This window comes from Chiloscyllium punctatum, chromosome 2, assembly GCF_047496795.1.
Source record: "Chiloscyllium punctatum isolate Juve2018m chromosome 2, sChiPun1.3, whole genome shotgun sequence".
In the NCBI taxonomy this organism is placed as follows: domain Eukaryota; kingdom Metazoa; phylum Chordata; class Chondrichthyes; order Orectolobiformes; family Hemiscylliidae; genus Chiloscyllium; species Chiloscyllium punctatum.
The window spans coordinates 100,751,513-100,773,873 of record NC_092740.1 but is presented as its reverse complement, the minus strand read 5'-3'; the positions used below and the strand labels follow the sequence as shown (position 1 = coordinate 100,773,873).

Genomic DNA, 22,361 nt, shown 5'->3' with positions numbered 1-22,361 from the left:
GTGAATCAATGTCTACAGTGACAGTCTGCTGCATCATCTAAATACAAAACGCAATGGGTGCTGCTGACACCTTTAGTTCTTGTCTTACAACATCCCTATTCTTCCCCTAGCCTTTGTGTCCAAACATATTGGTGTGAATGAATTGGTCCATGATGTCTGAGATGCAGACATACACAGCAATCAGGGGCCAATGAACTTCAATGGCCAGGAAATAGAGACCCCGTAGGTTTAATCCTATTCAGTGGATGGGTTTCTGTGTAATGTTCCTTCTCTTTAAAGAGGCCTCACATCAGTGGGTTCTGCACAGATCAACTGTTCAGACCCTTTACAGGTCGAGTCACTTATCCCTCCCAGGCTGATCACAGTCATTTTCTTCCACACTGCAGAATTTTCATTTTAAGCAAGATGGAAGGCAGAAATGGGCTCTCCTCAGTCAATGGTTTGCAGCCTGAATCTCAATATGTTGGTGAGTCCCTAAGCTCCAAATTCCTTTCCTGGTAGCCCTTCCCATAAATCCTATGGGCTATACATCTCCCCAGATCACCAACCAACTCACGTACAGAAACCAGCAGCTACCCAACTTTTCCATCCCCTGGCGTATAAGGTGACCATGTCAGGTGTGGTTAGAAATAACTCTCCCCCACCTTGAAGCCAGAGTGCTCCTAACCTCGGACAAACTGTCCCCCATATCTCCCAACCAATCTTTGCTTTACCGTATCTCGCACTTGCAGTTAACGTTGCCCCTTCACAATTATCATTCCCCTTTTCCCCAACCTAGACCTCTCCATCCCCAAAAATAACTTACTAAGTCTCCATCCCTTGGCAGCAGCCTGTCTTTTTACCCTCAAACTCTCTTTCTCCTTAAGTTCTATGTAGGGACCCAATGGATATGCTCTAGAGTGATCTACCTGAACAGTCTTGGACAATACGTGCCCAGACTCCATACCTGTAGCTATCCACCCCCCTCACTGCATTAGTCTTATCGTCTGGATTGGCCACAATGGAGCCACAGGATTGACAGTGACCCACTCTGTAGATTGCAGAAACAAAGAGCCTCTGACTAAAATTACTCTGAGCAGACAGCTGATCGTGGTCAACTCCCTGGATTAATACTGGATTAGTGGTGCTGGAAGAGCACAGCAGTTCAGGCAGCATCCAACGAGCAGCGAAATCAACGTTTCGGGCAAAAGCCCTTCATCAGGAATAAAGGCAGTGAGCCTGAAGCATGGAGAGATAAGCTAGAGGAGGGTGGGGGTGGGGAGAGAGTAGCATAGAGTACAATGGGTGAGTGGGGGAGGAGATGAAGGTGATAGGTCAAGGAGGAGAGGGTGGAGTGGATAGGTGGAAAAGAAGATAGGCAGGTCGGACAAGTCAAGGAGACAGTAACTGAGCTGGAAGTTTGAAACTAGGATGAGGTGGGGGAAGGGGAAATGAGGAAGCTGTTGAAGTCCACATTGATGCCCTGGGGTTGAAGTGTTCCGAGGCGGAAGATGAGGCGTTCTTCCTCCAGGCGTCTGGTGGTGAGGGAGCGGCGGTGAAGGAGGCCCAGGACCTCCATGTCCTCGGCAGAGTGGGAGGGGGAGTTGAAATGTTGGGCCACAGGGCGGTTTGGTTGATTGGTGCGGGTGTCTCGGAGATGTTCCCTAAACCACTCTGCTAGGAGGCGCCCAGTCTCCCCAATGTAGAGGAGACCACATTGGGAGCAACGGATACAATAAATGATATTGGTGGATGTGCAGGTGAAACTTTGATGGATGTGGAAGGCTCCTTTAGGGCCTTGGATAGAGGTGAGGGAGGAGGTGTGGGCACAGGTTTTACAGTTCCTGCGGTGGCAGGGGAAAGTGCCAGAATGGGAGGGTGGGTCGTAGGGGGGTGTGGACCTGACCAGGTAGTCACGGAGGGAACGGTCTTTGCGGAAGGCGGAAAGGGGTGGGGAGGGAAATATATCCCTGGTGGTGGGGTCTTTTTGGAGGTGGCGGAAATGTCGGTGGATGATTTGGTTGATGCGAAGGTTTGTAGGGTGGAAGGTGAGCACCAGGGGCGTTCTGTCCTTGTTACGGTTGGAGGGGTGGGGTCTGAGGGCGGAGGTGCGGGATGTGGACGAGATGCGTTGGAGGGCATCTTTAACCACGTGGGAAGGGAAATTGCGGTCTCTAAAGAAGGAGGCCATCTGGTGTGTCCTATGGTGGAAATGGTCCTCCTGGGAGCAGATACGGCGGAGGCGGAGAAATTGGGAATACGGGATGGCATTTTTGCAAGAGATAGGGTGGGAAGAGGTGTAATCCAGGTAGCTATGGGAGTCAGTGGGTTTGTAAAAAATGTCAGTGTCAAGTCGGTCGTCACTAATGGAGATGGAGAGGTTCAGGAAGGGGAGCGAGGTGTCAGAGATAGTCCAGGTAAATTTAAGGTCAGGGTGGAATGTGTTGGTGAAGTTGATGAATTGCTCAACCTCCTCACGGGAGCACGATGTGGCGCCAATGCAGTCATCAATGTAGCGGAGGAAGAGGTGGGGAGTGGTGCCGGTGTAATTACGGAAGATCAACTGTTCTACATAGCCAACAAAGAGACAGGCATAGCTGGGGCCCATACGTGTGCCCATGGCTATGCCTTTGGTCTGGAGGAAGTGGGAGGATTCAAAGGAGAAATTGTTAAGGGTGAGGACCAGTTCGGCCAAACGAATGAGAGTGTCAGTGGAAGGGTACTCTTGGGGACGTTGGGAGAGGAAGAAACGGAGGGCTTGGAGGCCCTGGTCATGGCGGATGGAGGTGTAGAGGGATTGGATATCCATGGTGAAGATAAGGCGTTGGGGGCCAGGGAAACGGAAGTCTTGGAGGAGGTGGAGGGCGTGGGTGGTTTCTCGAACGTATGTGGGGAGTTCCTGGACTAGGGGGGATAGGACAGTGTCAAGATAGGTAGAGATGAGTTCAGTGGGTTAGGAGCATGCTGAGACAATGGGTCGGCCAGGGTGGTCAGGCTTGTGGATCTTGGGAAGGAGGTAGAACTGGGCAGTGCGGGGTTCCCGGACTATGAGGTTAGAAGCTGTGGGTGGGAGATCTCCTGAGGTGATGAGGTTCTGTATGGTCTGGGAGATGATGGTTTGGTGATGGGGGGGTGGGGTCATGGTCGAGGGAGCAGTAGGAAGAGGTGTCCTCGAGTTGGCGTTTGGCTTCAGCGGTGTAGAGGTCAGTGCGCCAGACTACCACTGTGCCCCCTTTATCTGCTGGCTTGATGGTGAGGTTGGGATTGGAGCAGAGGGATTGGAGGGCTGCGCGTTGTGAGGGTGAGAGGTTGGAGTGGGGGAGGGGGGACGACAGGTTGAGGCGGTTAATGTCACGGCGGCAGTTGGAAATGAAGAGGTCGAGGGCAGGTAATAGGCCAGCGCGGGGTGTCCAGGTGGATGCAGTGTGTTGGAGGTGGGCGAAGGGGTCCTCGGAAAGTGGGCGGGAGTCCTGATTGTGAAAGTGAGCTCGGAGGCGGAGGCGACGGAAGAATTGTTCGACATCACTGCGTGTATTAAATTCATTGATGCGTGGACGGAGGGGGATGAAGGTGAGTCCTTTGCTGAGGACTGATCGTTCGTCCTCAGTGAGTGGGAGGTCTGGGGGGATGGTGAAAACTCGGCAGGGCTGGAAGCTGGGATCTGGTGTGGGTGTGGAGCTGGGAGTGGTTTCGGAGCCAGTACCTGGAGTAGGTGTGATGGTGGGGGGAATGTGGGTGGAGGCATGAGCAGGGGTAATGTTGCCCTCGGGGTTCTGGGGTGTGGGTATAGTGACAGTGGGGTCTGTGGGGGGCGTGTCAGCAGAAGGAGGCTGCTGATGCGATCCCTAATGAGAGCCTCCATGGACTTCAGTGAGGACAACTCTCCTAAAAAGTTGAAAGGTGGCTGCTTGCTGGCAACACATGCAGTTTTTTTGCCATTAAGCTACTGACACATGATACAGGTGTGAGATTGACATTGTACAGCACTGTACAACAGGATGTACTTTCAGATGCTGTTTTGTTGCACACAACATGAAGATTGTTTAGAGCGAGCAGTGAGTTGAATCAATATGGTACACACTATGATTTCCATGTTGAGTTTTCTTGATGTCTAGCTTATTTGATGCATTGGTAAGATAAAAAGTTGATTCATATTGAAGTGAGTTGGGCTAATAACAAGGCTTTTAACAAGCAATAAGGCCCCTCAATTAAAAAATAAGTGCTACCTAGTGAGAAACTCACCATGATGCTTGTCAAAACTATTAACATAGCGTAAGATGCTCCCGACATCAAGATCTGCCTAACTGGACTTCTCATCTGACACTTCCACAAATCACACTTTGCACACATCACTAGGATTTCTATAAAATTCCACTCTGTGATTGAATGTGATCATCTGCAGGCTGTGAACTACTGAATTAATTCCTAACATCCTTCTCAGTTATATGTATAAATTGCCTGTTAATTCAAGCTGAACTTAAGTTCGATGTTAGATTATAGGACCTTCAAGGAGGTGTCCATGACTCTTAGCAAAAAGATATCCCAGTAAAGAGGAAAGATTCTAAGAGAAGGATAAACATGGCTAGCCAAGGAATTTAAGGAGAGTATTACGTTGAAAGAAGAAGTATATAAGGAAACAAAAGTCAGTAATAGCCCTGAAGAGTGGGGTAAACTCAGAGGCCAGCAAAAAAGAGGGCTAAAAAGGTAATAAAGGAAGAAAATAAATCATGAGGCAAACTAGTCTGGAGAAAAACTGACAATAAGAGCTACTTTTAATGTATAAAAATGAAGATACAGGTCAAAGTGAACATAGGTCCTTTAGAAAATGACGACTCAGTTTTAGGGAACAAGGAAATGGCAGATGAGTTAAATAGATATTTTGTAGTGTAAGTTAATTTGAAAATCTCATAAATGCTACAGAATGGGGAGAAATCAACATCACTAGAGAGGTAGTATAAGACAAATTAAAGGTGCTAAGCATTTCAATCTCCTGGGTTGATGGTTTGCATCTTCAGATCCATACAGAAATATGGATGTATTGGGTATAATTTTCCATAACTACTTGAATTCTGGAAAAGTACTAGAGAATTGGAAAACTGCCAATGTGACACCCCTGTTCACTATGGGAAGGAGGCAAAAAATGGGCAACTATAGGCCCATTAGCCCAACATCATTGTTGGAAAAATATTGGAATCAAGTATTAACAAATTAATAGCAGAACATTTGGGAAATTAAACAGAGTCATCATGGCTTCATGAAAGGGAAATTATGTCTGACTAATTCATTTGCAATTTTCAAGGAAGTCTCAACCAGAATAGATACAAGGGAACCAGTCGATGTGTTATATTTGGACTTCCTGAAGGCATTTGATAAAGTGCTTCCCGTAAGGTTAACTCACAAGATAAGAGCCCACAGTGTTGGAGGTAGTATAATGGATGGGAAAATGGCTAATGGGCAGAAACAACAAGTGAGGCAAAGGAGTTCCCTGTCAGGCTGGTAACCTGTGACGATTGGTGTTCCACAGGGATCAGTGCTATAACCACAACTATTTACAATACATTAATGATTTGGAGGAGGGAGCAAATGCACTGTAACCAGATTTGCAGACAACAATAAAATAGAAAGAATGGTAAATTGTGAGAGGGATACCGAAGAGATAGGTTAGTAAGTGGGCGAGAAGTTGGCAAATGTGAAAAATACTATGGGAAAATGTGAAGTTGTTCATTCTAGAAGGCAGATCAAAAGAACAGAATAATATTTAAACTAAGGAAAACTACAGAAAGCTGCAACAAAAATGGAAAGGCATACTTGAGCTTGAAATACAAAAGGCTAGCACATAGATACAGCAGGTAATCAGGAAGGCTAATGGAATGTTATCCCTTATTTCAAGGGAGTTGGAGCGTAAAGATAGGGAAGTCTTACTGCAACTGTGCCAGCTCCTAGTGAGACCATATTGTGGCAGTTTTGGTTCAGGAAAGATACCATTTAAGAAAAGATATAATTTCAATGGAGGTAGTTCAGAGAAGGTTCACAAGGATGACCCTGGCATTGGGGGAATTGTATCATGGGACTCTATTCACAAGAATTCAGAAGAATAAGGGCTGATCTCATAGTATTCTTATGAGGCTTAACAGTTTAATGCTGAGAGAATGCTTCCACAATGGGAGAGTCTATAACCGGTGGGCATAGGCTCAGAATAAAGGAGCAGCAATTTAAAATTGATACATGGAGGAATTTCTTCTCTCAGAGGATTGACATTCTTTGGGACTCCTTTCCACATATTGCCGAGTCCTTATGTATGCTTAATGTTGAGACAGATAAATTCTTGATCAACAGGGGAATCAAGGGTTATAGTGAGAACACAGAAAAATGGAAATGAGAAAACAGAGAAGAATCATAGAATCCCTACAGTGTGGAAACAGGCCATTTGGCCCAACAGGTCCACACTGACCCTCTGAAGAGTAACCCACCTAAACCCATTTCCCCTGACTAATGCACCTAACTTACACATCCCTGAATACTATGGGCAATTTAGCATGGCCAATTCATCTAGCCATTCTGGTTTCTGTGAAACCAGAAGAAACCCATGCAGACACGAGGAGGATATGCAAACGCCACACAGACAGTCTCCTAAGGTGGAATCAAACCTGGGTCCCTGGTGGTGTGAGACAGCAGTGCTAACCACTGAGCCACTGTGCTATCTCTTGAAATGCTGATCAGCTATGATTCCATTGAATGGTAAACAGGCTCAAGCAGCTGAATGGCCTACTCCTGTTTCTACTTCTTATGATCTTATGGGAGATTATCTGAGAAAGTATTTAGTGTTTGTTTTGTATGTCCGTCATGGAGTGATTTCTTTTTCCGTTTTAATCTTGAAGCTCCATTCATTTAATAAATTGCCAGGATTTATTCTACTTAAACAAAAAATGTTACTGTGGTCTCTACGGAGAATGTAACAACAACATAATGCATTGTATATCACAGGTAATTACTACACAAATGAGAAAAAAACATTAACTTGGTGTAAATAGATGAAAATATAATCACTAATAGACCCTGCCTCATATTATACTCACGCACTAATGCTACTTCATTTATCAGTGCTTTCAGCATTTTTGAAGTGATTTTTTCAAAACCTGCAAACATGAACTGAAACACAATACTACATATCAAAACATTCAGAGCAGCAATTGGATTCTTTACCAGATTTTTTGAATGCAAGAATACAGTTGTATTGGTAACTGATATTTGTGAGTTAAAATGTTATTTTGAACCAAGTTAATTTACCTTGAAACAGTGGTAAAAGTTTGGTGAAATTTGCAAAAATATGTTGAAAATTCTAATCAATGAAGCTGTGAATGGTAATGCTTTTATACTTTTTAAAAAAATGTACACTTTCTACTCACAAAAATTTTCCATTCGTCCGTGAACTTCTGAGAATGCAACGCTCAGCTTCATCTCGAGATTTCTTCCCGTGAAACCAAGGCATTCGCTCATGGGCTGTTGTCGCAATTAATTTCTCTAGTTGTGGTTTTTGGCTAATAATCGCCTGTTCAAGAGCATCTCCCTACACACAAACAAAACGGTCTCCATTTTACAGATTATAATGAACTAATTTTGAAAATAATGATAATAAAGCTAACTGGAATCAAATTAAATTCATCACTGCCAGTGTAAAGGAAAGAAGATGAACAGATTTATAGTTGGTGTGTAGAGCCTTAATTGGAAACCAATATTTCAGCCCCTAAAAAGAACTGTAAATAAAGTAGCATCATGAGCCAAAGAAACACAGGATATGAAGAAGGTACTCTAGTACATGAAAATGTATAGGTCATGCTGGTGAAACTGCAGAAATATTAAATAATTACTTTGCCTTATTATATAGCAGGTGGACAAACATAGTGACCATAACATTTGAAAAATAAATGTTTAAAAAACTGACATTAAAATAGAAATAAAGATTGATAATCAACATATTAATTAATATTACAGAATATAAAAACTTGAGTCAATTTCTGTTTGTGGCAATTGGATGTTGCTGTCACAAGTGTCCTAGGATGGATGTGTTGTCCCAGTCGAAGTGGTGTCCTTCTTTGTCTGTATATAAGGATATTAGTGATAGTGGGTCATGGTGTTTCATGCCTAGTTGGTGTTTGTGTATCCTGGTGGCTAGTTTTCTGCCTGTCTGTCCGATGTAGTCAAGAGTGTGGTGCTGGAAAAGCACACCAGGTCAGGCAGCATCTGAAGAGCAGGAGAATCAATGTTTCAGATATAAGCCCTTCATCAGGAAGGACATCTGTCCAAAATGTTGATTCTCCTGCTCCTCGGATGCTGCCTGACCTGCTGTACTTTTCCAGCTCCACATTCTTGACTCTGATTTCCAGCATCTGTAGTCCTCACTTTCTCCTGTCCGATGTACTGTTTGTTACAGTCCTTGCATGGTATTTTGTAAATGTCTTTTGTGGACAAGTTTTCTGGAAAAGTTTTCAAAGTTTTGTAACAAAAATAGTGCTTATTTTTATTACACAATCTATTTGTCTTCTTTTTTGGATTAAAGTTCTGCTCAGTTATATTACATACTTACTAGAATGTCACTTCCCCAAAAACCATAGGACAGTAATTGTCCCACATCCAAACTCTTCCTCCTGCTCCTTCTATTGTCACAAGTTACAGAGACTCTGTCTACTCTGTACTCAGTTCCTCCTTCATCCCAAATTACCACTTCTTCCAGTTTGTTCCCATTAAAAGATTCAGTTCTACCTTCTGCACTCCCACAGAGACATTCCTGGTTTCTCCTCAATTCTTTTCTCTACTTCCCTAAATTACTTCTTTTTATGTTTCTCTCTCTTCCTTCAACTTTTCTGTTTAATTGAATCCCCTCCTTTTGTGAGCCATTATGTCAAATTCAATCACAATGATCAAAGAAGGTGGAGAGGATAGCGAAGAAGGCGTTTGGTATGCTTTCCTTTCTTGGTCAAAGCATTGAGCACAGGAGTTGAGGTCATGTTGCAGCTGTACAGGATATTGGTTAGGTCACTTTTGGAATATTATGGCAATTCTGGAAAGATTTCAGAAAAGATTTACAAGGATGTTGTCAGGATGAAGGGTTTCAGCTTCAGGGAGAGGCTGAATAGGTTGGGACTGTCTTCCCTGGAGTGTCGGAGGTTGAAGGCTGACCCTATAGAGATTTATAAAATCATGAGGGGCATGGATAGGGTATAAAGACAAGACCTTTTCCCTGGGGTGGGGAGTCCACAACTAGAGGGCATAGGTTTAGGGTGAGCGGGAAAGATATAAGAAGGACCTAAAGGGCAACTTTTTCATGCAGAGGGTGATGTATAGAATGAGCTGCCAGAGGAAGTTGTGGAGGTTGGTACAATTACAACAGTAAACAGGCATCTTGATGGGTACATGAATAGAAAGGGTTGAGAGGGGTATGGGCCAAGTGCTGGCAAATGAGATTAGATTAGGTTAGGATATCTGGTCAGCATTGATGTTGGACTAAAGGATCGTGGGCGGCACGGTGGCACAGTGGTTAGCACTGCTGCCTCACAGCGCCTGAGACCCGGGTTCAATTCCCGCCTCAGGCGACTGACTGTGTGGAGTTTGCACGTTCTCCCCGTGTCTGCGTGGGTTTCCTCCGGGTGCTCTGGTTTCCTCCCACAGTCCAAAGATGTGCAGGCCAGGTGAATTGGCCATAGTGTTAGGTAAGGGGTAAATGTAGATGTAGGGGTATGGGTGGGTTACGCTTCGGCGGGGCGGTGTGGACTTGTTGGGCCGAAGGGCCTGTTTCCACACTGTAAGTAATCTAATCTAATTGCTGTGCTGAACATCTCGATGATTTTATGACACTGATGAGGCACAGGTTTAAACTAGTAGAAGACAAATTTGGGACTGATAGCAGTAAGCTCTTTTTTTCTCACATGGTCAATACACTGAGTAAAATTTAAGATGGGGTTACATGACTGAGGAAATAAAAAGGGAAACAGTTGAAGGCAAGAATAGGGCAAAAATATCTGTCCATCAACTATATTAATTGGCCATCATTTTTGATTTTTTATAATCTAGCCCATGAACTAGCTGCGTGGTCTAGCCCATTGGTTTTTAATTGCATCATCTGTGGAAGTTTCCAAAACAGTTTTCCATTGAAGTATTGAGAAAGATAGGACGACTAAATTCATGATGTAATCACATCGTTATGCAGCTACATCAATAAATTGGAACAGCCTGTGGGGAATTAAGCAACCAATTTCTTCCACTGGCAAATTAACTGAATCATTTCTGAATAATATTTGATCAGTTTTTCACAATTAGTTCTAACTTCAATTATCCTCCTTCTGTCATAAAGATAATGAGTTATCCTGAAGAGTGACTTCACAACTGCTAGTCACCCACTGACACTGTGGTTTTATTTGATATATAGAACAGTTGGTCACTGATTTGGTATATAGTGTATACATGATGAGAAATGAAATTTATATCTCACTGACATTAAAAATCGAAATTGTGGACAATGAGGAAGATTATCAGAAATTGCAGTAGGACCTTGATCAGCTGGGGAAGTGGGCCAAGAAATGGCAAATGGAGTTCAATATAGGTAAGTGTGAAGTCTTGCATTTTGGTAAGTCAAACCAAGGTAAGGAATTTAGTGAAACAGAGGGACCTTGGAGTTCAGGTCCACGGTTCTCTGAAATTAGAGTCACAAGTAGACAGGGCAGTGAAGGCTTTTGGTACACCAGTCTTCATCAGTCAGGGCATTGAGTATCAAAGTGGGAAGTTATGTTGCAGTTGTACCTAATGTTGGTGAGGCCGCACTTGGAGCATTGTCATAGATTCATAGAGGTGTACAGCACGGAAACAGACCCTTCGGTCTAACCCATCCATGCCGACCAGATATCCAAACCCAATCTAGTCCCACCTGCCAGCACCCAGCCCATATCCCTCCAAACCCTTCCTATTCATATGACTATCCAAATGCCTCTTAAATATTGCAATTGTACCAGCCTCCACCACTTCCTCTGGCAGTTCATTCCATACAGTAGTACCCTCTGCATGAAAAAGTTGCCCTTTAGGTCTCTTTTGTATCTTTCCCTTCTCACCCTAAACCTATACCCTCTAGTACTGGACTCCCTGACCCCAGGGAAAAAGACTTTGCCTATTTACTCTATCCATGCCCCTCATAATTTTATAAACCTCTATAAGGTCACCCCTCAGCTTCTAGGCAAAACAGTCCCAGCCTGTTCAGCCTCTCCCTATAGCTCAAATCCTCCAACCCTGGCAACACCCTTGTAAATCTTTTCTGAACCCTTTCAAGTTTCACAACATCTTTCCAATAGGAAGGAGACCAGAATTGCATGCAATTTTCCAACTGTGGTCTAACCAATGTCCTGTACAGCCGCAACATGACCTCACAACTCCTGTACTCAATATTCTTACCGATAAAGGAAAGCATACCAAAAGCCTTCACTATCTTACCTACCTGTGACTCGACTTTCAAGGAGCTATGAACCTGCCCTCCAAGGTCTCTTTGTTCAGCAACACTCCCTAGGACCTTACCATCAAGTGTATAAGTCCTGCTACGATTTGCTTTCCTAAAATGCAGCACCTTGCATTTATCTGAATTAAACTCCATCTGCCCAACTTCTCTAAGTTCTCAGCCCATTGGCCCATCTGGTCAAGATCCTGTTGTAATCTGAGGTAACCCTCTTCGCTGTCCACTACACCTCCAATTTTGGGGTCATCTGCAAACTTACTAACTATATTGTTCAGTTTTGGTCACCTTGCCAGGGTTGTGAAATCACAGACTAGAGGATATCAGTTTACGGTTAGAATGGAAAGAGGAAAAGGGAACATGAGGGACAACCTTTTTACACAAAAGGAGACATGCAAATGGAATAAGCTGCCAGCGGAAGTTCTTGAGGCAAGTACATTAACAACATTTAAAATGCATTTGGACAAATACATGGATAGGAAAGGTTTAAATGGCCATGTGCAGGGAAATGGGGTTGATGTAGGTAGATATTTTGGTCAGCATGGACCAGTTTAGGCCAAAGGGCCTGTCTCTGTGCTGTCAGACTCTATGACTCTATAATTATGACACGGAATAGGTGCTATAATTTGTCATGTATTTTCTTTAAATCACATTTATGTTTGGTTCATATCAAATGACTGAAATCAAATCCTCTGGTAGCTTTATGCATCACATGTAAAATTAATTAGGATGTTTTAAAATTAATTCTCATGCCGAAAGTTATGTATTGGGTTGCTACAAACCTGTAGCATAAATGACCGTCAGAAGCATCAATAGTGTCGTGGAACTTGCTGTCAAATAGAACTTGTGATAAACACAAAGATGTATTTATACCAGTAATATGTGGGGGTCTCACAGATTTGAATGGCTATCAGTGGACTGTAAAATCCTTACTCACACAAAATGCCATTCACTTATTGTCCCTCCGTTCCCTGACCTATAAAAAATAAAAGTTTCAAGTTTATCATTTCAAAGTGTTTTTTAAAATTTATTCTCAGCGTATGGTCAAACTTACAAGATCACCATGACTTACCTATCCCTTGTTGTTCTGAGGAGATGGTGGTAATAGAATGGTTTATTAGACCATTTCAGAGTTAAATCAAGTCATCAATGCTGGGTATGAACAACCAGGTTACCTTTACTGAAGGATATTAATGAATCAGTTGCAATTTTATGATAATCTAATAATTTGTTAGTTACCACAACTTCTTATTTCAGTATTTTTAAAACTGAATTCAAATTCTCAATCTGTAATGACAAGATAGGAATTCTTTATTAGTCTGATCCTCTTGATTACTAGTCCAGTTAGAAAAGCATTAAAATATCATACCAATTTGAAAAATTCATGTGAATGATTTCCATCATGCTCACCACTTATCCTTGAACCGACAACTAGCGGAGATTGTTACCCACTCATTTGCATGTCCAACTTTTCACTCTCTTTGGGCTCCATCCCAACCTATCGTTTACCCCACCTGAACCCCATCTTCTGGATATAAACTGATTTTCCTAGTTCCCATCAGTTCTGAGGAAGGGTCACCGGGCCTGAAACATTAACACTGATTTCTCTTCACAGATACTGCCAAACCTGCAGAGCTTTTCAGCAATTTCAGCAATTTCTGTTTTTGTTTCTTATTATTTATGGAAAGTAATGTGCAAATTGCTTGCCAGAATTACAAATGTTCCTACACTTCAAAAGAACTTCATTGTTCTTTGGAAATTCCTGAGGTCATAAAGATACTATATACATACAGATCTTTTCTTTACTTTTACTTATCTAAGAACGAAGACAGAAAATGGTGGAAAAGTCAGCAAGTCTAGAAGCATCCGTGGAGTCAGAGAGAGAGTTAACATTTTTTAAGTCCAATGACTTAAATATTAATGCTGTTTCTCTCTCCAAATATGCTGTGTTTTTCCAACACTTCTGTTTTGATTTTAGGTTTCCATCAACTGCAGTATTTTGCTTTTATCTCTTTAAAAAATCTACAGGTTTAGATAAAGGATCTGGATCAGCGCAGGTTTGGAGGGCTGAAGGGCCTGTTCCTTTGTTGTAATTTTCTTTGTTCTTTGTCCTATTGAACTTTTTTTTGTGAGCCATTTAAGGAATTACCATCAAACTTCAACACACTATTTAAACTTTGGGGAACACCTGGAATTATGGTGCAAATGGCCTTTCCCTCTGCTTTGGCTGGGTTTTCACTGGCTCCATTAATATTATGTCAGGAGATTGGGAAATTTCTAAGTAATTCTACCTAGATGTTGTTGATTTTGAATATTGCTGCTGGAAATATATTGAACCAGAGTTTGCTGGGGTTTGTCCCAATGTATGAGTCCAGTGTGCCCCGATGATTAGATATATTCTGTAGATTTAGTTTTAAAAATGTTTCCTCTAAAAGTGTCTGTAAGTGCAAGCTAATAACATTACAGTGAGGGTGACCTACTCCTCAGTAAAGAATCAAAGAAATTGTATCTATGTTCACCCAATTAAATTAATGGATTCAGGTATAAACAATATCAAATCACTTGTGGAAAGTGAAATAAAAAAAGTGGAAGAAGATTGGATAAGCAATAAAAGGGACAAAAGAGTTAAGCCAAAAATCAGAAGTCTATTTATCTCTGTCTTCAAACTCTTCTTTTCTTCTACCATACCACACCAAGGCCCAGACTTTTTCAGAGTCATGGAAACTTTACAGATGTTTAAAAATGATGGTAACACCCATATGTAGAAGTCCCATCTCTATTTTCACCATTCGGGGAAAGAGGATGAAGTTTGAAAGACACAGGAGTGGAAGTTGAATATTGGACAGTAAATCCAAATACTAAGTCGGTGCTAAGTTAAAACAGACATCATTTACACGGTATCAAGTAGCATGACCTGCAATTTGAGAATTCAAAGTTTTTAAAGTAGTAGGCTGTTTTCATCAGGAAGCAATAAAAATAATTTGTTATAAAAATTACAAGAACTGTTTGTTTGCTGATAGTTTTCCACATGCAAACAAATATTATTATGCATTATTAGTGCTTGGCCTCTTCCCACAACCTACAAATATCCCAACAGAGCTGTGTCACAATTTAATTGACAGCCCAAAGAGGTTATTGTAACAGTAGCTAAAATTATAATGGGATTTTGAATACAATTATGTACTTTTTTTCAAATGAGAACATTTAGAAGTTTTAAAGGGACTTAAATGAATGGGACTTTTATTTAGTGAAGGCTGTAATAGATATTTAGAACTTTTGGGCTCAGTGGTTAGCACTGCTGCTTCCCAGCACCAGGGTCCTGGGTTTGATTCTAGCCTTGAGCCATTATGTGTGTGGAGTTTACATGTTCTCCCAGTGTCTGTGTGGGTTTCTACTGGGTGCTTTGATTTCTCCCACCGTCCAAAGATTTACAGGTTAGGCTATGCTAAATTGCCCCTTAATGTCTATGAATTTCATAGTTTCATAGTAATAGATGCAGGAGTATGTCATTTAGCCCATCGAGCCTGCTCTGCCATTCACTAAGATCATATCTATTGTCTCAGCTCCTCCTACCTGCATTATCCCCAGAACCCTTAATTCTCTTACCATGCGAAAACTGTGTCTTGAATATATTTAATGAAGCTGCCTCTACTGCTTCCTTGGGCAGAGAATTCCATAGATTCACTACTCTTTGGGAAAAGTAGTTCCTCCTCATCTCTGTCCTAAATCTACTTCTCCTAATCTTGAGGCCATGCCCTTGTCTCACCCACCAGCGGAAATAACTTGCCTGCCTCCATCTTATGTATCCCTTTCATAATTTTATATGTTTCTATAAGATCCCCACTTGTTCTTCTAAATGTTAGTAAGTATACTAGCAGTAGTATTTGTGGAGTTATGGGGATTGGGTAGGCAGGCTGGTCCTCAGAGGATTGGTGCAGACCTGATTGGTTAAATGGCCCCCAGAAAGTAAAAGAAAACTTTTGTTTCATCTCAAAGTGGCTTCTGAGATCTGTCCATGGTGAGTACTGAAAGATCACTAGGTAGATGTTAGGGAAAAGTGTGGATTGACAAGAGTTGGTGTGCTATAAACAGTCATTAAGGATGGGAGAGGGGCATAAGGAAGGCATGTGGGGCAATGGGGGTGAATTGGAAGATGCCCTCTCCATGATGTGGCATGGTGTGGGAGTGGGGGTAAAGGTGTATAGGGCTGAGGCCTAAAATATGAGAAAATATCGAGAACAAGTCCACAGAACATAAAAAGGCACAGATTAAAGGCAGCCACTGAGGCTACCAAGTGCTCAGACAGGGAGACAGTGAGGACTGCAGATGCTGAAGATCAGAGTCAAAAAGCGTGGTGCTGGAAAAGCACAGCCAGTCAGGCAGTATCCGAGGAGCAGGAGAGTTGACATTTTGGGCATAAGTTCTTCATCAGGAAGTGCTCAGACAGGTGGAGTAAAAGGTCTTTCAATGTTCTGAATGACTTTGTTCTAGGTATTTGCTCATATTTTAGGCCTCAGCCCTGTGCCTGAAGGTAGTAAACTTAATTCCATCCTGCACCCGTGCTCCCAGAATGCAGATGCTACTGAAATTATGCAACTCATGCTATTCACCTTGGGAGTAAAATTGCTGAGTTTGTAGCCTCCTTATTTCCCCAACTAAAATGCATGAGAACAATCTTATCTGCATTGATGTTCATTTGCTACTTATCTCCCTGTCCTACCTTCCTGTATTTTGTCACATGCTGTTGTTCTACAACTGAATAGTTAAAAGCTGTATTTGTATGAGGAAACAAACTTATCAGACTTTAACTTCATACCTAACCTCAAAACAACATATTATTTTAGGTTAATATTTAACTCACTACATCCACAACTATCTTTATGTATCCTTTCTTTTAGTTTTCATGAATTCAATAAAATTTTACAATCATAACCTGGCTTTTTGGAGGCACGTTGACTATATTGGTGTAAATATAGGTTTAACTGCTACATTGGTGGTACATGCACAGCATTTAGTTTGTTCTGCTTTTGACTACTATGTACAGTTAGGCGAAAGTGAGGACTGCGGATGAGGAGATCAGAGTCAAGATTAGAGTGGTGCTGGAAAAGCATGGCAGGTCAGGCAGCTGAGGAGCAGGAAAATCGACGTTTTGAGCAAAAGCCCTTCACCGGGAATGTACAGTTAACAAGTGCTGCTCAAAGTAACCAAGAGGTTTGACATATACTTGTACATATCTTTAATGCCAGAACAATTTCATGAGATTTCAGATCATTTACAAATGCTTTTCTTTTACATCTGCCACTCAGGAATCCACTATCTTTCCAACCATTGATGTTAATTAATTCATCCATAGCTCCATAGAGTTCTTCTATCACTTGTTCAAGGCATGGAATCATATCTGCTGTCTGCCAATCTTCGAGCACTATTCCCTTTTATAATGAGGTATTTTTATATATGAAACAATGCCACTGATGTTGCTTAAATTAATAAATTTTAGTAGTTTTAGAACTGTATTTATGTATGCCATCAATTCATATACCCATTCACCCTGAATGCAAAACAACGCTGTTACAAAAGGTTGCATAAAATACACATGCTAAGAGAGAGAGATGTGAACATACAAGCATATGTATTGGGAGCATGAATAGTCTATTTGGCTCCTTGAGATTGCTCCACCATTCACTAAGATCATTACTGATCTGACTTTAGCTTTAACTCTACATACCTGCCTCCCCCTATAACCCTGTTTGCCAACATTAAGCTTACCAACAATCTATCCACCTCTGCCTTAAAAATATCGAAAGCCTTTGCTACCACTACCTTTTGAGAAAGAGAGTTCTCAAGACTTATTATCCTCTGAGAGAAAATTTTTGTTTAATTTCTCTTTTCAATGGATAACCCTTTATTTTTAAATAGTTGACCCTAATTCTAGATTCTCCTACAAGAGGAAACATCTTCTCCATATTCACCCTGTCAAGCCCTCTCAAGAGCTTGTATGTTACAATCACGTCACCTTTTACTATTTTAAACTTTGTGGACAGAAACCCAGCCTGTCCAAATTTGCCTTATTAGAGAACATGCTCGTTCCAGTGATACAGACTGGTAAACCGTCTCTGAACTGTTTTCAATGCATTACATCCTGCCTTAAATAAGGAGACAAATACCGTCCACAGTACTCCAATACCCTGGAAACTGAAGCATAGCCTCCATTACTATCATGTTGAATTCCCTTCACAATAACCAATGCATCCTATTAGCTTTCCTGCTGTAGCTGTATATTAATCTTTTGCAATTCATGAATTAAGACTGCCAGGTTATTCTGCACCTCAGATCATTGGAATACTTTCTAAATAATATACTTCTTTTCAATAAAATATAATAATGTTCTTGCTGAAATAAATAATTTCACATTTGCTAGATCTTTGCTCACACAGTTGATCTGTCTATATTCCTTTGTAGCTTCCTTATGTGTTCTTCACAACTTACATTCTACCCAAGTTTGTGTCATCAGCAAACTTGGCAATCACACTTGTGAGCCAGCCAATCTTCTATCCATGCTCTCCAGAGGGTTGGTATGACTCGATGGCCCGCTTCCATTGTGATTTTGTGGTTCTATGCAGTTTGGCTCAATTTCATAATAAGTTTCCAAAAGCATTTCTTGAAAAGTTAGAAGTTTTCTACATCCTTTTTAGCTTATACTTGACAAACAATTCAGATTTTGTGTCATTCTTTACATAGCTCTCAACATTTTATTATTTTTTATCTTTTTTTTTCTTAACTTTTTGGACTAATTGAAATATCAAAATTAGTCATCCCACAGATGTTTGTCAGGTTGTATTAACAATGGTGTGGAGCAAAGACAAGTAAATGGAGTTGAGGCCCAGGTAATTCACAACTGAATTAAATAGCAGCATAGGCTCATGTGACTGAATAGCCCACTTTTGCCCCATGTTTATTTTTATTTCCTTTATTATCTTTCATTGCAAGACATTTAACTATTCTTTCTCCAGATGAGAGGATGGGATGAGCTGAGCATTGTTGGAAGTGTGCTGCTGGAAAAGCACAGCAGGTCAGGTAGCATCCCAAGAGCAGGAGAATCGACGTTTTGGGTAAAAGCTCTTTATCAGGAATGAGGTTTGTGAGCCAAGCGGGTGGAGAGATAAATGGGAGGGGGATGGGGCTGTGGGGAATGTAGCTGAGAGTGCGATAGGTAGATGAAGGTGGGGGCAATGGTGATAGATTGGAGAGGAGGGTGGAGCTGATAGGTGAAAAGGAAGATAGACAGATGGGACATGTCATGAGGGCGGTGCCAAGTTGGAAGGTTGGATCTGGGATAAGGTGTGGGTAAGGGAAATGAGGAAACTGGTGAAATCCACATTGATCTTGCATGGTTGGAGGGAATTATTCCCAATTCCTCTGCCTCTGCCACATCTGCTCCCAGGAGGACCAGTTCCACCACAGAACACACCAGATGGTCTCCTTCAAAGACCATTTTTTTCCCACCCATATGGTCAATGATGCCCTCCAGCTTATCTCACCTATGTCCCACACCTGTGCTCTCAAACCCCACCCCTCCAACTGCAACAACGGAAACACCAGATCCTCACCTTTTACCCCACCAACCTCTGTATACATTGTGTCATCCTCTACCATTTCCGCCACTACAATTTCCGCCCTATTTGCATTCTGTAAAGGCCATTACTTCGGCACCTCTCTTGTCAGGTTCACGCCTCTCAACATCCAAGCCCCCCCCTCCACTTCCTGTACCACTGCAGGAATTGCAAAACTTGCACCCAACCTTGCCCCTCACCTCCATTCAAAGTCCCAAAGGAGCCTTCCACATCCATCCTCCTTGCAGAACGCTTCAGAAAACATCGCTGGGACACACCAACCAACCAATGCCCCATTGCCAAACACTTCAATTCCCCCTCCCATTCCACCAAGGACATGCAGGTCCTGCGCCTCCTCCATCACCATTCCCTCACCACCCGATGCCTCATTGTTCACCTTGGGAGCCTCCAAACACAGGATAAATGTGGATGTGACCAGTTTCCTCATTTCCCTTTCCCCCACCTGATCCCAGATCCAACCTTCCAACTCGGCACTACCATCATGACCTGCCCTACCTATCCACTCCACCCTCCATTCTGACCTATCACCATGACCACCACTTTCATCTACCTATTGTACTGTCAGCTAATAGAGATCAAATAGTACAAATGTTTTGAAAACACACTAAGTTATCTCCAGTGCATACACTCCATTTTGTGCTAAACTCCTGAGAGTCACCCTGCCATTTAATTCTCATTCAGTACACAATGCAAGTACATCTGTGAAAATAAAGCCAAGTTGTCTTTATTACCTGTAGGTTCCACGTTAGTTGGACATATTCCCTGATCAAATGGTCTTTCAGGTCTTCAAATGGCCCAATTTTTGGTTCAATTCCCTTTGGTCGATTGCATGGAGTTTTCAGAAGACAAACAAGACCATCAGTCTCTTCAGTATGGTACTCGACAATATCTATTGGACTCTTATGGGACTTTCCTCCAGTTATGAGATAACTTCCACTTAATTCTCTTTCTATTGTATAATGATAACACTTTCCATTATATGCCACAGACAAAGCAAAGCCCCCAAGATAGTTGCGACTCTGACGCAAAAGGTAGAGGCCATTGATCATTCCAGCCTGCTTCAGAAAGTCCTCTGCTTCATCTCGTGTAATGCTGCCATAGAAGTAAGGTAGATGATTTACTCTCTCAGCCATTTTATTAGAAGTAAATTATATATGGCACAGCTGTTCCTTTGATCTTCTCAGCTCTGATCCTTCCTTTGAAAAAAGAAAAAGGACAGTTTGTAAATAGAAATACTTTCTCATTAAAAATTGAAGGATTGAAATGTTACCTTTAAATTATAATGAATCTTAAATATTATTTTTAAAAAATAAGCAACATAAACAATGAAAGCATGCATACAATGGAATGTTTTGTTCATAGTGGACAGCATATTGTTAATAGGCATTTAATTCAAATAGTCAGAAAAAGATGCTTGTAATGCAGCTAACAATGATTTTATATCCGTGTTATTGCAGATATTTTTAATCAACCTAGTCAGATGTGATCTTTGGCACACTTTTAGAGCAGGTGGAATTTGAATCTAGGCCTTCTAGCCCAGGGGTAGGGACACTCCCATAATTCCTGATGATTGCACCATGTTAAAGATGAAGTTGTACATCCAGTCAAGCACCATCTGTCTGGAGTTGCCCTGCACAATTTGTGGCATTTGCCCTGGACTTGGAAAAAGGTAAACTGGCGCTCCTTTTAGTAGACAGTGACCCAGAGGTCCTGTTGGGTTGGGGTAATGCAGTTATGGCCATCCTCTTTCCCCAGGACAAGCAGCGGAGGCCATGACACTAGACCTTACCAGCCTGATCCAAGATTACCACCCAGGTCAGTGCAATCTTTACTTCATCCAAGTGAATGCTTAGCACTGTAGGGAGAAGGAAATTACTTCATTACTCTGCCAGGGTATGAGTCACTATAATTCTCTCTGCTACCTTGCAATCACTCACTTTATGCACTGCACAAATCTTCCAACAAGGCGCATGCTATGCCACTCCTGCTATTGCATGCAACATTGTCCTATGCCCACCAAATCCACACGTGACTAACCCTGCTTGGCCTCTGCGCTACCTACTCAGAACTTCACCACCTCTCCTTGACCTGCATGAGCACTTATTGCTGTGCCACTTACAGCATTTAATCCTTCCCTTTGTCTCTTTCAAGAAGAAAACAGTGTGAGGCAGGGAGGCAAGGATCCTGGCCGTTACTGCCCCAAACAGTTGACCAACAGTTTCTCCACCCCTGCATTGAGGTTGCCTTTGACCTACTGGGACAAGATCCCTAACTGGCAGATGTCGCACTGGATCTCACTGAGGACTACGCCCTATAGATGTGGAGACATGGCTCTTTGCTCAAAATACATGCAGTGTGTTTACTGCATAAGCTGCTGTCATATAATGTAGATGTGAGACTGATGAAGTATTGTGTTGTTGTCTTGACTGATGACTACTGGCTGGAGTGACAAGCTGGCTGCCTTTAGGTCTGAGCAAAACTGCAATGTTACAATGCATTCGTGTTGTGAGCCTTTAAACTCAAAGCATAAAAAGGTAAGGCAGGAATGCTTTGAGCATCCAGGTAGATACCATAAGCATGAGCTCTAACAAAGTAAGAGAGCAGCCCTGAGATGTCTGGTCCAAACTGTGAACTGTGTACTTGTCCCACCATGTAAAGTGTTCTTGCAGCAGCCTTGTAATGAGAGTTGTCACTATGCTCCAAGTGCAACACTAAAATGCAGAACCATACCGTAAGTGAATTGGAGATTTGCCAGTGAGGGTGCGGATTGGCTTGTACATGTGGAATGCCAATATCTGCGGATCTGGGCTAAGTGGTATGTGCCCTACAACAGTAGTGTTGGATTTCCAAATAAAGGCCTGGAGGAGCAAGTGCAAACTGGAGTCACTGGGTATTGTTTAAATTTTCAAGAAGTCTCATTGTCTACTTTCTCGTTGGCAGGTGGAAGAATTGGAGCCTGCATATTAATGATTTAAGATTAAGTAGTTGTGAAGGATGATAATAAGCAATGATCCTTTTTAATAGCTGCGACCTTGTTAATTTCATCTAGACATACAGAATTCTGTTGGAAAGTATGGCTTGTTGCTTCCAGTATCAAGAAAGTATATTGTCCTTTTTTTTTGAAGAGAGGTTTTAAGGCAGAGGTGATGAGCAGTCTACCACAGCCACTACAGCAAACACATTGTAAGGACTTGGTTTATTTCAAAGTTGGAACAAAAGAAGCAACCTGAATGGGTGTGGTCAAGGTCCACAGAACTAGG

General features: G+C 42.1%; 1 protein-coding gene across 4 annotated transcripts in view; it reads right to left on the bottom strand.

Moving 5' to 3' along the window:
- Nucleotides 1–22,361, bottom strand: part of syk (spleen tyrosine kinase) — a 191,998-nt gene that overhangs the window by 77,252 nt on the left and 92,385 nt on the right. For 3 of the 4 annotated variants that reach the window (XM_072586745.1, XM_072586775.1, XM_072586764.1), the window contains exons 2-3: nt 19,833–20,297; nt 7,386–7,546 (exon numbers count right to left, since the gene is read on the bottom strand). In XM_072586745.1, the coding sequence (XP_072442846.1) occupies nt 7,386–7,546; nt 19,833–20,234 (563 nt within the window). In that variant the 5' untranslated portion in view covers nt 20,235–20,297. The remainder of the gene's footprint in view (nt 1–7,385; nt 7,547–19,832; nt 20,298–22,361) is intronic. The other variant, XM_072586755.1, reaches the window with a different exon arrangement.